This window comes from Carcharhinus amblyrhynchos, chromosome 15 (assembly GCF_965287045.1).
Source record: "Carcharhinus amblyrhynchos chromosome 15, sCarAmb.v2.hapA, whole genome shotgun sequence".
Taxonomy (NCBI): domain Eukaryota; kingdom Metazoa; phylum Chordata; class Chondrichthyes; order Carcharhiniformes; family Carcharhinidae; genus Carcharhinus; species Carcharhinus amblyrhynchos.
The window spans coordinates 15,507,521-15,522,098 of NC_137338.1; the positions used below are offsets into that span (position 1 = coordinate 15,507,521).

General features: G+C 39.0%; 1 protein-coding gene and 1 non-coding gene across 4 annotated transcripts in view; one reads left to right on the forward strand and one right to left on the reverse strand.

Annotated features, from left to right (window-relative positions):
* The window catches only part of LOC145353092 (POU domain, class 2, transcription factor 1-like), a 207,664-nt gene that overhangs the window by 47,216 nt on the left and 145,870 nt on the right, over positions 1–14,578 (reverse strand). For all 3 annotated transcript variants that reach the window (XM_080203452.1, XM_080203451.1, XM_080203453.1), the window contains 5 exons: positions 13,899–14,024; positions 7,286–7,465; positions 5,082–5,220; positions 2,305–2,399; positions 46–222 (listed from right to left, as the gene is read on the reverse strand). In XM_080203452.1, coding sequence (XP_080059578.1) covers positions 46–222; positions 2,305–2,399; positions 5,082–5,220; positions 7,286–7,465; positions 13,899–14,024 — 717 coding nt within the window. The remainder of the gene's footprint in view (positions 1–45; positions 223–2,304; positions 2,400–5,081; positions 5,221–7,285; positions 7,466–13,898; positions 14,025–14,578) is intronic.
* On the forward strand, positions 12,362–12,553 carry LOC145353543 (U2 spliceosomal RNA). The gene has a single exon (XR_013888718.1). It is a non-coding gene; the product is annotated as a U2 spliceosomal RNA (small nuclear RNA).

The window sequence follows — 14,578 nt, forward strand, 5'->3', positions numbered from 1 at the left end:
ACCATTATAATAGTCACTGATTTAAAAATGCACCAGTTTTCCCACCTGAGTGAACCCAAGTTTGATACGTCTTTGTTTAAACGTCTTGGCAAACTGTTCAAGTTCCTCAAGATCACTAGGCTCCTCTATGTTTGGAGTATCTACGCGCTTTGGTGTCGACTGGCTCTGCTGAACCGACTGGATAGGAGTTGTTGCTATCGTTGTGCGTGTCGGTGTTGCTGGCTGAAGGAAATTAAATTTTAAACTTTAATAAATTAGTTTTAAAAGATGTTACATAAGTCAACAAAAGTTATGAACAAAATTGCAATACAATTTCATCTATGGAGCCCCTACTGCCATAAGTAAAATTATGATTTTAAATAACCATAGATTACATGGATAAAAATCACTGCAACTTAAATTTAATTCCTGAATCATTCATGCACTTCTGATTACTTCCAAGGGAAATGTGACATGGAATAACCCTCCTTGCCCACTTGTGTATTTGTATGGTTCTGGAACAAGGGTGTATGGCTGGAAAGAGAAATTAATTTAAAATGAGTATTACACCCATGTACTTCATAACTATTATTCTGACAAAATGGGTCACTCTTCATGTTGTTGATAGCAATACACATTCATTTCTTTCCATGTATCCAACAAAGTACTGCACAATCACAGAATTAAGCGCTCTGCCTCACCTTCTCTGGTTGTAGCACATCAGCCATTTGTACCAAGAACCTTTACGTCTGCCTTGAAGAATAACTGCAGCTTTAAGTCAAGGTCACTATTTTGTGTGCATCTGTAGGAGCACTTTGACCAAAGCCCTATATGCCCCCACCCATAGCTTACTGCACCATACTCTTTGTAGCTCCTTGCTGATACTCTTTCCTGCTGCTCCAAATCAGAATGGACATTTGCCAATGCTTTACATTACACATTTTCCTCAGTGCAAATAAACCCATATAAATCCAAGTTGTTGTTATGTTCTCACTGCAGCAGGTTCCCCTGAGGCAACATTAGTAACTTCTTTATTACCCTCGCCTGATGCAGGTCTCTCCTACCTGTTTCCTGGAGGTGAACTTCTCCAACCACTTTTGTGGAACCTACTCCTTTTACTCTCTTCCCTCTTCTACAGCTCTCATTTTATTCAGAAAGCATTCCCTTGTTAACGTATTTCTCCCCATCTACCCCCTCATCTTGGTGGAGTCCATCAAGATCCTGAGAATGGTAAAAGCCTTACTAAAAGGCTTTTCACCAAATTCCTTTTCACCAAAGCTACCTCAACGGTTAATAAAAGCAAAATAATGCATATACTAGAATGTAAAACAGAAAGAAAATGCTGGAAAAACACAGCACATCTGACAGCATCTGTGAAGAGAGAAAATAGAGTTAAGGTTTTGAGTTCATATGGCTCAAAAACAAGTAATGGTTATTATATTTGCCACTCGAACTACCATTGACAGGGCAGGGATATCAATTCCAGGTCTAAGTCCTTTCCCCTAATTATATACAACCTTTTCCATCTATCATTCAAAGTCCTAATTTGCCCATTTCAAGTCCCTCAGTCAGGTCAGCCTCAAAATCTTTTCACACAGCCTTTGCTCCAAGTCAATCTTCATTGTTACATCTAAAGCTGGACTTGCATCTAAATTCCCCTTATTCCAACAGATTTTGCTGTCCTACGATTCTCATAAAACACAACAAATCTGCCCTCCACTACCAGCCCTTCTCATTATCATGCGTTCCCATTAAATCTAAGGTCTCAAAATGCCCTTAAAGGCATCTACAATAACTTTTTTTTTAGAAAGCAAGATTATACAAAATCAGTGACAGAGATGAAACAATCCACACCAATATCAACTCAGCTGAACCAAGATGAACAAACTGTAGCTGGTTTCATCAATGGTAATACTGAAATTGGATGCTGACTCCCAACCTTGTCCAAAGCTAGTTCTCCTGTTTCAGCTTCACAAAACATGTTTTTCACTTTCTTGCAAGTACAAACAGCTTTATAGTGGAGAAAAATTGCTATTAGGGATAAAATTAAAAATGCAAGTTTTGGAGGCAAAACTCCAAGTAGGCTTTTGCAATGTTATTCACTAAATGTATCAATAGCTTTGTTTGAGATTCTAGATAATTTAAAATGTGCATTAATGATAATAATGACAGGAAGGGTCTTCACATGAATATCCAAGTTTTGAATGTTATGAAATTGCTGCACTTTCAAGTATTACACTAGTTAAAGGGGAAGATAGGAAAGTTTTTTAAAGCTGAAATAGATAAGAAAACCAGAGTGCTTAGTTTTCTTTTCAGTAAGCTGACCTGCGTGCTGAAGGTGATGTTTGGCTGAGACTGCAGGAGGTTGGCTTGGCTTTGCTGAGGTAGTTGTTGTAAAAGGTTCTGGGCTTGTACGAGACCTAACGTGGTAAATACAAACATATATTAATTTTAAAAATTCTTATCTCAAAGTATTTTTTCAAATTTACTAAATCTTCAATCAAAACTAACATCCTAAGAGAATTAAAGATTCCCTAAGAACAAACGGTTATCTTGCATCACGCGTAAAAGGAGCAAACGATCACAAATACAGAAAATCTAAAATAAAATAGCAAATGCTGGAAACTCACTGCAGGCTGTTGAACATCTGAAGGAAAGAGATAAGTTAATGTTTAGAAAACAGCACTACATTATGTCACTCTTAGCTTCATTTGTTTGGTAATTTATTTTCTGTTTATTCTTAACATTTGCAATATAAATGACTATTATTAACACTTTGTCAAGGATTTCAATTTTAGGTATAGTCAACTCGAACAAATTAAGTTACATCTGCTCTTCTTCAATTAAAGATTAACATCTTTCATGGCACCACTGTCATTTGCCAAATTCTATAATGGCCTCATTGAACAAGAATACCAATTTATTTGTTCAAAAATCCCCTGGTTGGAACAAATCAAACTTTTCCACTCAGGTTTCTTACAGAATGAAAATATCCTTTGTCAACCATCAAATGGAACTTAATTTAAAATTAGTTTGTGGAAAATTAGTTGATTTTTTAAAAAACTATTTGCAGTACCAGCGTCATATAATGCCAAATATTTCAGCATCAAAACTTGAAAGACATTTCTGCAAAACCAAGGCTGCTGTGGTGCCAATGTTAGTGAAGCAGAAACAAAAATATGATTATATGACACCACTCAACAAAAACATTAGTTCCAAACTTGCCAAGAAATGAATATTTGGATATCATATTCAAATGACGGGCGGCACGGTAGCACAGTGGTTAGCACTGCTGCTTCACAGCTTCAGGGACATGGGTTCGATTCCCAGTTTGGGTCACTGTCTGTGCGGGGTTTGCACATTCTCTTCACGTCTTCGTGCGTTTCCTCCGGGTGCTCCAGTTTCCTCCCACAGTCCAAAGATGTATGGGTTAGGTTGTTTGGCCATGCTAAAATTGCCCCTTAGTGTCCTGAGATGCGTAGAGGGATTAGCAGGTAAATGTGTAGGGAAAAAGAAATAGGCCTGGGTGGGATTATGATCGGTGCAGACTCGATGGGCCAGGTAGCCTCCTTCTGCACTGTAGGGTTTCTATGATTCTATGAAATGTCAGTTTAGGAACTGACCAAGAAGCTTGGTTATAGAACAGCTAATTTTAACCATTACGTTATGGTTCAAGTAACTTTAACACAATGACTGACAGGGAGCCTCTGTGGACACTTCCATGTATTCAAGAAGTTAGTTACTCCAGCAAGGCTGCTAACATTGATTGTAGTTGACTCACGCTGCCCTTTATTCTTGCACTGTATATGGATATGCTGGCAAAACCAGCATATGTTACACATCACTAATTGCCCTTGAGCTGAATGGCTTGCTAGGCCATTTCAGAGGGAGATTAAAAGTCAATCACCTCTAGACTGCTAATTTGGAGCTTTAAGGTGGCTAGACCGGGATCAGGATGGATTCCTTCCCTAAAGGGCACTAGTGAACCAGATGGGTTTTTAACAGCAATCAATGGTAGTTTCTAGGTCATCTAGCTACCATGATGGGATTTAAACTCGTGTCCCCAGAAGACCAAAGTATGGGCTTCTGCATTACTAGCCCAATCACATTACCAATATGCCACCACCTCCTCCAAATACTGGATTCTGCTGTTATTCCCATGTACTCTGTGTTCTCAAACGCTCCCGTAAGACAGGCTGAGCAAGCAACTGGCAAGGCATGATGTGATACAAATCAATAAGTTGGATTATTTTTAACTAAGATGAACATATGGAGTAGCAGTTATGACTAAACTCCCTTGGTTCAATCAGTGCAACTTATCTTTGTGTAATAATACGAAACAAATAAGATATCAAATGCCTATTGGTCAGTGGGTTGCTTGCTTGAATTAAACAATTTCTGCCAGTTCTCTAGGAAGTTTAACCTCCTCCTAAAACCTGAACAATAGATTATCTGCCTCTGTTCACAGCAATAGGGGGTCATAGACTTTCCAACAAAACAGACGTGAGGGATTTTAATTGCTAACAGGCTAGTAAATTGCTCATTATTTACAATCAAAGCATTTAAAGACAACACTTAATTTCCCCCAAAATCTTTCTATGGAAAAATGGTCAAAAAATTCTTAAAATGTGAAAGACTTACAAGGGGAACCTTTGCATTTCAGTTTTTGTTACATTTACCACAATTAGTCTGGACATCAGAACATTCTCAGCATGTCAGGTCATAAGCAAGACAAAACTAAAGTCTGTCAGCCTTGGTTAACATCAAGGTGCATTAAGTTTTAAATCATGTGTGTAGCAAAGATGGTAGAAGAAAACCTAAAAATGACTGACTTCAGAAATGAATCTTTGCTTGTGATTACATATTACACAGGCATATAAAGAATTAACTGAACAAGGGTGCTAGCTAAAAAAAATGATTTCCTAGTTAATTCCACATGTACTAAGATTTGGACTTCCTCCACATGGGATTCCTCTCTTTTGTCCAAGAGTTTGCAGCTCTCTTCACATATTGTGTGTCCAATTTCTACTAGTGTCAATATTCATAACACTGCAGTTTCCTGAGATTCTTGTTTTAAGTCAGAGTTAAAAACAGTCTCTCACCTTGTTGCCCCTGTGGCGTTTGTGAGATGATGAACTGTGTCGGCTGCAGGTTGGTGGTGATTGGGTGACCAGGCTGTACCAGAACAAACTGCTGCAGATTCAAGTTCTGTTGCTGTAACTGTTGTAACTGTTGCAGATCCTGCCAAATGATAGGATAATCAGTATAACATACGTAGAAAATCAGTCCATTAAATAGTTTAGAAAAACAATTATCTAGCTTGTAGAATATTGAAAAATAAAATGTTCATGTTATACAAGTGTTACTCGTAAGTTCAGCATTAATTGCCCACCCCAACTGGCCTCAGGAACACAGCGACAAGCTACTTTCTTGGACCACTGCAATCCATGTAGCATATGTACTCCCTCGATGTTGTTAGGAAGTGAGTTTCAGGATTTTTGACTAGCAACAAATAGAAACAGTGATCTGATCTATTTCCAAGTAAAGATATTGTGGGATGTGAACATTCCATTGTGCCTGCTAGTCTTACCCTTCTTGGAAGTAACGTCCGGGTTTCAGTGCTGTTAAAACAGCCTTTGAATGCAGCGGTGCATTTTGTAGATGGTCCTGGTGGCAGTGGCGAAGGAGTGACCAATTTAAAGTGGTGGGTAGGATGCTAATTAAGCAAGCTGCTTTTTCCTGGAAGATCCTGGGCTTGATTGCTGTTGGAACAGCACTCAACCAGGGAGTGGAGAATATTCACTTACATTCCTGACTTTCACATTTCACATTCCTGACTTGTGCCTTGTAAACGACGGAAAAGGCAGAAGGTGGATGAGCCTATTGCTACAGCATAGCCGAAGTCTGTTCTGCTCTTGCAGTCACAATATTTGTGCAGCTGATCCAGTTAAATTTCTGGTCAATGCTTAGATTCAGTTATTTTGAGATGGTCATTGCCTGCCACTTGTGTAGTATTAGTGTAACATGCCACCTATTAGCAGTCAGGATATTGTGTAGGTCTGCTGCATGTGAACACAGATCGCTTTACTGTCTGAGAAATTGTGGATGGAACTGAACACGGATGTATAGCAAACATCCCCACTTCTGACATTATGATGGAGGGAAGTTAATTGATTAAAGATCTGGAGATGGTTAGGTCTGTAGAGATGCTCTGAGACTGAGAGAATTGATTGTCAACGATCACAAAAATCTCCCTTTGTACGAGGCATAACTTCATTGAGTGGAAATATTTCCTTGCCCCTGATTTCTATTTACTCAATTAACTTCTGGTTTATCAAAGTCAAGAGTAGCAAATGAACTAAAGTGGGTACTTTAAGAATGATAGAAGATAAATGTATTTTGGTTTATGGTTACAAGCTGAGAAAAAAAAAATCAGCTTGTATAAAAGAACCATAATAAGTGGTGCGGCACAGTGACAGAGTGGTTAGCACATGTGTCACACAGCGCCAGGGACCTGGGTTTGATTCCCAGCTTAGGTCACTGTCTGTGTAGAGTTTGCATATTCTCCCAGTGTCTGCGTGGATTTTCTCTGGGTGCTTCACTTTCCTCTCGCACTCTTAAGATGTGCAGGTTAGGTGGATTGGCCATGCTAAATTGGTGTCAGGGTGACCAGCTGGGTAAATACGTGGAGTTATGTATAGGGTCTGGGTGGGGTTATTGTTGGTGCAGGTGGATGGGCCAAGTGGCCTCCTTCTGCACTGTAGGAATTCTATGAATTATCTCCAGATTATAGATTTTTTTTTTAAAACTTTCCAATACCTTGTTAGTTTTCTAAAATGAAGACTTGTAGCACTGGGCTGAGAGCAGGTTGCTTCTGAAACTAGACAATCTATATCCTAGCCAGGATGTGCAGTGATTCTAACTTCTTGTTCAAACATCAAGTCATAAGGAACTGCATGACCTTGAGCAATATGTAAGTTACTGGTCCTCATGCTTGGAAACTGCTAACATGATAACTAATTTGAGTGATGGAACAGTCACTGCAAAATTGTTTTTAGTCAGACATTTTTAATTAATTCTGAAAAATAGCCATGTACCTTTGAAGTTGGCAGCACACCATCACCTTCTCGAAAGCAATAAATGCTGGCCTAGCCAGCAATGCCACATCCCATGAACGAATATAAAAAATCCAGGGTAACAAAAATTTTTTTCTATCATCTTCTCACTGTGCTATAAACAAATTTATCCATGTGTTGGATGCTTGATCCCACTTTAAAAGTCTGGCCACAAACAAATCCATGCTTACTTGTATTTGGATTGGTTGAGTGATGGGTATTTGTGCCATAGGAGTTGCTGCTGTGGCAGAGATGGTAGTTCCCGTGGTGTTATGCTGCTGATTTGCTGAATGTTGTTGGACTGCAGCAGCCAGCAGCTGGGCCTGTGCTTGCTGGAGTAACAATTGTTGCTGCGCTGTTGTTAACGTGAGCTGCAGAAACAAAAACAAAATTAAAACAGAGAACAATCAGAATTTAAGTTAAATAAAGGCAATACATTTTTCCTGCAGTGGTTGCTTTCATATTATTTAATTCATTGACGTGTAATCCAAACCTTCTGATTGTTTTTTTAACATGTCAAACTGCATAATATGGTTCAAATTATCTCAATTGCCAATGCTTGTAAAATAGAAGGACCGTTAACTATTTCACCCGTAAACAAGGATCCAGATTTCCTGGAGGGGATCTGACAGCACACACTCAGTATTAACAATCATTATTTCCCTGAAATTGACCAGAACAAGCGCTAATTTATGCCCAAATTGCTGTCTGTTACTAACTGCTCCATCTTTGATTGAATTTGGTTAACTAACTGGAGCAGCAATCAGTTATATCGTTCATGTGGCAAAAGCTCCTGTTTTTTGCTCCCACATCACTGTTAGAAAGCTCATAAACAAATAATTGCACTTTGTTTAATCTGGCGTAACTGGGTTTATAAAATTGTGATTAGAGGAATAACTAATGCAGAACAGTAGATCTAGTTTTGAGTGTTACGAGATTTTTAAAAATACATATTTTAATTAATTTTGTTTATTATGTCATAATATTCTGCTTTAACATTCACCCCCTGTGTATACTATAACCTTCATTTGCTCTATGTAAATTGTTGAAAAAATTGATTTCAAGTGTTTTTCATTTCCTGGTTGGCTGACTGTGAGGATTATTTAATGCAACCTGTTTCATGAACAGCTTGGTGATATCACAGCGGCTTATGTTGGAAATCCCAACTAAACATGCTACAATCGATCTGACATCGAGAACTGCAGGCCAACACTTTGCAAATCAGTAGCATAATACCACAGGAACTACATCTCTGCTACAGCAGCAACTCCTATGGCACAAATACCCAACACTCAACCAATCCAAGTACAAGTATTTGACCCAGAGATCACTGGATCACTCAGCAAGGCTTTCTTACAATTCAACAGCAAACAAACTTGCTATGCCACCCACTGAAAAATGCAAAGCCTATATCTTATTTGTGATGACAAATCCTAAATTTTCTTCAGAAGTATTGTAATTACAACAAGAGAAAAAAATGCCAATACTAATTAGCAACAAGTCAAAAATATTACTTAGACTAAAACAACTTCTATTCAGTTTGATAATTCAGCTTTATGGAAGAATTCTACCACTATCCTTTATGTCAATGTATTTTTAATTAAATTGGTGTGGTTTCTTAATGTTAATTACATTTCTATGGTTACGAGAAATGGGTTATTAATGAGCACATATAAATTGGGGGGGGATCCAACTGTGGAGTGGGGTGAAGAGGGAGAAGGACCTCCTCATACGTCCGGTCAAGATGGCCATTAACACGTCCAGGTAGCGGATGGTCAAGGGACTGAACAACTCAACTATCTGCCCCTCTATCACAGTTATGTTCGCATCTGGGTGGCCTTGGAGAGGAGGTAGATGATGTCCACCAGCATGTTTCAGTATTCCATGACCAGTGGACAGTGGGGGCTGGGGTGCATTTTGTTAGTTAGTTAGTTAAGTATCCATTGCCATCTTGGTTTAGTTTCCGTGCCCCACTGGGCGACCATTCCTTACCTTTTGTTTAATTTACTGATTTTTTATTTTATTCAAAAAGAGTATAAGTAGGGGATCCTAGTGGGAGTGGGGCCAGGAGGAAGCAGTACCTCCTTGTAAGCCTGTTCCTGGGCCTGACCATCAACAGGTCCAAGCTGTGGCTGGTCAAGAGGGTCATTTGACCTGAGTGTCTGCCCCTCTATCACAGTTGTGTTCATAGCTGAGTAGTCCTGGAGAGGGAGCACGCAGTGTGGACTGGTACACTTGAGGCTCTGCAGGGGCTGGGATGCATCGTCATCCCTGACAATTATATTATTGTTGATTTTGCAAGTTTCCTTTCAAAATTTTGATTTATGTTGCAGTGCTCCATCATGGAATGTTATTAGTTTATTTTGTTGACCTTCTAAAAGAGGGTAAAAATATGGAATAGCTGGTACACTGGAACTTGTGGAAGGAGAGCTAAGGGACTGAATAAGTCAATAAACTCTCACAATAGAGGAAAGCCCTGTGTCTTGGCTTCAGCTTCAACAACCAGTTTGGACCCTGTTGACACTTTGAATGACATGGGGACATTGATTGGCTGGTGGAATAGGCAGATACATGGCAGATGAAGTTGTACCTTTAGGTAGGAAAAACAAGTCAAGGCAAAACAAATAAAGGATACATTTCTAAAGATGATGCAGGAACGGAGAAAATGTACACTAATTGTTGAAGGCGGCAGGACGGGTTGAGAAATTGATTAATTAAGGTGGAAGGAGCATCAATACACCGTATGGCCCACTGAGCATGCTCTGCCATTCAACATCATCATCGCTGTGCCTCAACTCCACTTTCACATGCATTTCCCATTTCCACTGACCCCATTTACATTGACTCCCTGAGAGATGAAATATCTATCTATGTGAGCACTGAGCATCCATAATCAACCAGGTTGGAGAATTCATAAGATTCACAATGCTTTGAATGAATAAATTTCTCCACATCACAATCCCAAATGCATCATTAATTTGGCTATTTTATTAGCAATCCTTGTGCATTTAGATTAATTTTAATGTTGCAACATTTTTCACTAATTAAACTTTTATTCACCAGCACACTGCTCCCATTAAATTTTTGTCTCTTCTTGTCACAGTCTGAGTATCTATTCCAATATGCCACACATCTCTGTGGTCCCTGTTCCCAGCATCACAAGTATTGGTCATCCAGCTTTTAACCTGTGGTTCCTTTCTCGGCTCTTTGGGGCTTCTTTTGATTAACTATTCAACTACAAGGGCTTCTCCTGAGCCCACTTCACTCCACTCGTCATTACAGCATTTTTAGTTTCTGTTTTGTACCTCCTCCATCTATTTCCCTTACTGGGAACTTTTTTTTTAATTTCTCCCTCTCTACTCTGCTGTTCTTTTGCCCTCTTCCAGTTTGCCTTGCATCTCACAGAGTTTTTGCGCCATTAGATTTTTGCACAGGACCTTTGCCTTCGGCTCTCAGCATCTGAGAGTCTCAAGGTACCTGTACACGCATGGTTTGGATTTTTTTGTGCATATGGATGGGCGTGACCAAAGTAAAAATCCAAGCTGTGCGCATGGGATCCTTTTGCTGGCGGTGCATGCACAGGCTGCCTGAGGCTCGTTGGGACTTGCAGGTACTGACCATCGAGCTGAAGAAAAAGGTTAGTATTTGTTTATTTCCATGAATTTTGAAACATTTTGGATCTTATTCCATGACACGTTGGTTGGGAACCACTGCTTTAAAATTTTGGGTTCAAAAGAATTGTTTTAGTTACACTATGCAATTTAGGACTCGTCAGCTTTGAAGAAATAACCAAAAGGATTGAGCTCAACAGCTTGAACTTTGTATGATACCTTTTCTTTAAACAAAAGCCATATATTATTGGGTTTTGATTTACTCAATGCCTTAGTTCATTAACAAAATTTGTAGGGCAGAACATCTGTATTTTAAATAGAAAGGCATTTCTTTCCTCACATTATGGTGGGATATGTTAATAATATTTGTTCTTAATGGTTTTAGTATCTGAGAGACTTGGGTTAAAACATGCTGATGTGAATGTTTACGATAGGTTGGATTACTGATGAGGTGTTTGTACAACTGCTGTATACCTACAAGGATGTGTCATTTGTTCACAATAGAATGTACCTCCTGGAGTCTAGCATAAGGGTGGACATTTGTCTTCCGTTTACATGACTCTAGTTACTGAGGTGGGGTGATGGCAGGCAACCCTCTCCTTAAGTTAAGGAAAAAGGGTAATCTGGACCACTTCCAAATAAGGAACAAGAAACAGTCAGAAGTAGGGATGAAAGTTAGAAAATCAAAATCCTCATTACTACCGTTTTGTCATGGTTTCTGTGGTATGATTCTTCTGAGATACAGTTCAATATAACATCGCTTCACAGACAGAAGAAGAATTGCATTGTTTGTGCTGGCAAAAGTCCTAGGACCTTGAGGGATAAGAACCATCCATGTTGTCTTCACTGTTTTTTGCTAACTGTATGTAAAATCTTGCTTAATAAATTCTACTTGATTCATGAATACTAGTTATTTGTACTTTTTTTTTAGATCAGGCACAACTAAGGATCCCATTGTTATAAATTAAGAACTTGAAACTTGGTATATTTTAATTAAAGGGATTTTATACCTCAATGTTCCGAAGCTTACATAATGTCAGGAGCAGAGGGATATCCTCCTTAATTATTTGGACACTAGAGTGTCAGACAAGACTATCAGATTAAAAGTATCAGGCTTATGCCATATACCCACAAGCATATGGAGATGATGGATTAGCTCTACTTTTAAAATAAAAGAGCACAATGACATACGGACAATTTACCTTGATTCAAGATAGCAGCCAAGGGTCACATCACTATGATTTCTGCAGACAGAGCAAGGATCAATTCCTGTCTGAATATGCTTTTAGGAGGTTCTTAAATGTAAATAACTGTTGGTGGAATGTCCTTCTTTAAAATAGGCATACAAAGTTGTAAAGCATTTGTGAACTCACACCTCCTATTGTTTGTGGGCTGACTAAAAACTCAAAATCTATGGACTCATATACTTACTGTCTCCAAGCCCGAAACTTAAGAATGAGAGCTGTGAAGAAATCAGTCAAGTCATAAGTAGGTGTGAAAGACCATCAACCGTTCTGTTGTATAACACTGGTTTCCGACTAAATCATTCTGAATGGACAACAGAAGTCTTGATCATGTGGCCTAAACAGATAAAAAATCTTTTGATTCCAAGAAGTGAGGGAAACCTGGAGAGGGGAGACCAATACAAGAAAATCCCTCGCTTCTTGGCCTTTTGGCTAAGATCAAGTGTAGTATCGACATGCTGTACTTGGCTGAAGTCATTCGGTTACATTTTAGCTTCATTTGAAACAATTTTTAAAAGCGACATTTCAGTCTTTTGGCTAAGATGCAAATGAGATCAAGCCTTGGAGGAGGTGCAATGCCTACTTCAATCAGCTTGGATCATGTAGATCAAACCCAAGACAAGAGGCGACAGCCCCATCTTGTCAGCTTGGATCGGGAATGTCTTACTTGTTGAGACTCTGAATTGGATTTGATTGGATTGAATTGGATTTAAAAAAATCCTTCTTGCCAAAAGAACAGAACACTGCCAAACAGCCAGTCAACTCATGCAGTGTGGGTGGGACAAATTTGTTTTCACCCAAAAAGATTTTTCTTTACGGAAACTAGGCTATAACCTCATCTGGAAAGCCAGAGACTTCCAACATCTCATCTTCTCCAAGGAAACCATGAGAGCCTAGCCATCCAGGTCTATACCAAGTATATCTTAAAGGACTCAATCTAAACACAAGCTGCTTCTTGTATTCTGCTAACAATCTAGCTGCATACTTTGCTAAAATTCACCTTTGCTTATGTGTGTTTGTGTGCATGAGGGGATGAGTGTGCTCGTTGCATTCCATTCAGTGGCATTGTGCGAATAAATATTTATCTTTTCTTCTGGATTAAACTTACCTGAAGGCTCACTCCATGTTTATTACTAAAAACCACAACGCTAAGGAAAGTTCAACACCTCCCCTAAAACACATCTTGGCGCAGACAACCAAGAAATGAGGTGAAAGATGAAGAGTTATCCCACAGTCTCTCTTGCTTCTGATTTGATTTATTGTCACATGTATTAGCATACAACGAAAAGTATTACTTCTTGCGCACTATAAAGCATATCATACATAGCGAAGGAAACTAGAGAGTGCAGAATGTAGTTTTACAGTCATAGGTGTAGATAAAGATCAACTTAATGGAAGGTAGGTCCATTCAAAAGTCTGATGGCAGCAGGGAAGAAGCTGTCCGCAACAAAGGGAAAACAAGAAGACAAATTGTTAAGAGTGAAAGATTGAGAGAACAGTGAAGAATTAGAGAAGAAAATCTATGAGGAAAGATATTCACATGGAGCAATGAGGAAAGATCAAAACAGAAACAAAGCCCACCCAAGAACATGGTCCTCACTGAGGAGGCAGATGGAGTGGTAATGGATGGAATGCAGGATGAGAAAGCACACAAGTTTATTTGGAAAGACCTAAAGCTCAACAGGCAAATAAGGAAATGGTCATAAATATGAGCAGTTAAATAATGGGTGTGGGGTCAGAAAAGCAGAGAGACTGGGACGATGAGTCAATTACAATTACCTTGCCCACAACCTGAAGTAAAAGGGAAAGGTGAATGCAACCTTTAAAGCAGAGTTAACAGAAAAGGAAGAGTTGAGAGAGACAGGTTACAAAGGGAGAGGAGGGGCAAGTAATTTGATTTTTTAAATTGATTTTAGATTGAATTTGATTCAACAATTGCTTTCACGTACCCCAGTGATCTGCCCTCCAGCAAGCATGAGCTGCGTCTGTGGAAGGGTGGTCTGTAAAGATGGCTGCAGCGAAGGCTGGGTTGTCGTTTGCTGGGTTGAAGAATCCCCCGATTCTTCGCTTTTTACCTTAAAAACACCAAACAGAACTGTTAATCACTATTTGAATGATGCAGCTGCCAATTAATATTGCCAAGCTGTGTACACAGTTTCAACTGTTTCTTCTCAAAATCCCTCAATACCAGAGATCCACTTCTAATTAAAAGACAAAAGCCTGCATAATGTGTCAAGGGGCTAAGATCTCACTCTATTTTGTGTATAAAAATTATATAAATATATATTACACACACACACACACACACACACACACAGAGATCATCATGGCTACTTTAAAAATATCTTTAAAACTGAACAAAGGCTTTAAAATGACTGAAACCATGACTGACTATGATACAAAAAAAAGGAACTGTTTGGCATTCAGAACAACTGCAATCCTGTTATCTTTGAAGATATGCTAATGACCCCTGTGACTGCAGAGATCAAATCTAAGGAAATTGTACAAAGGCTATTTACATTTCTAATGCCAGGCACAATCAACAGGACCAAACAGTCTGACAGGAAAAAGACCCTTACTTTTCAAATTATTAATAGTTGAAACATTAACCAAGAACCCCAAATGTCTA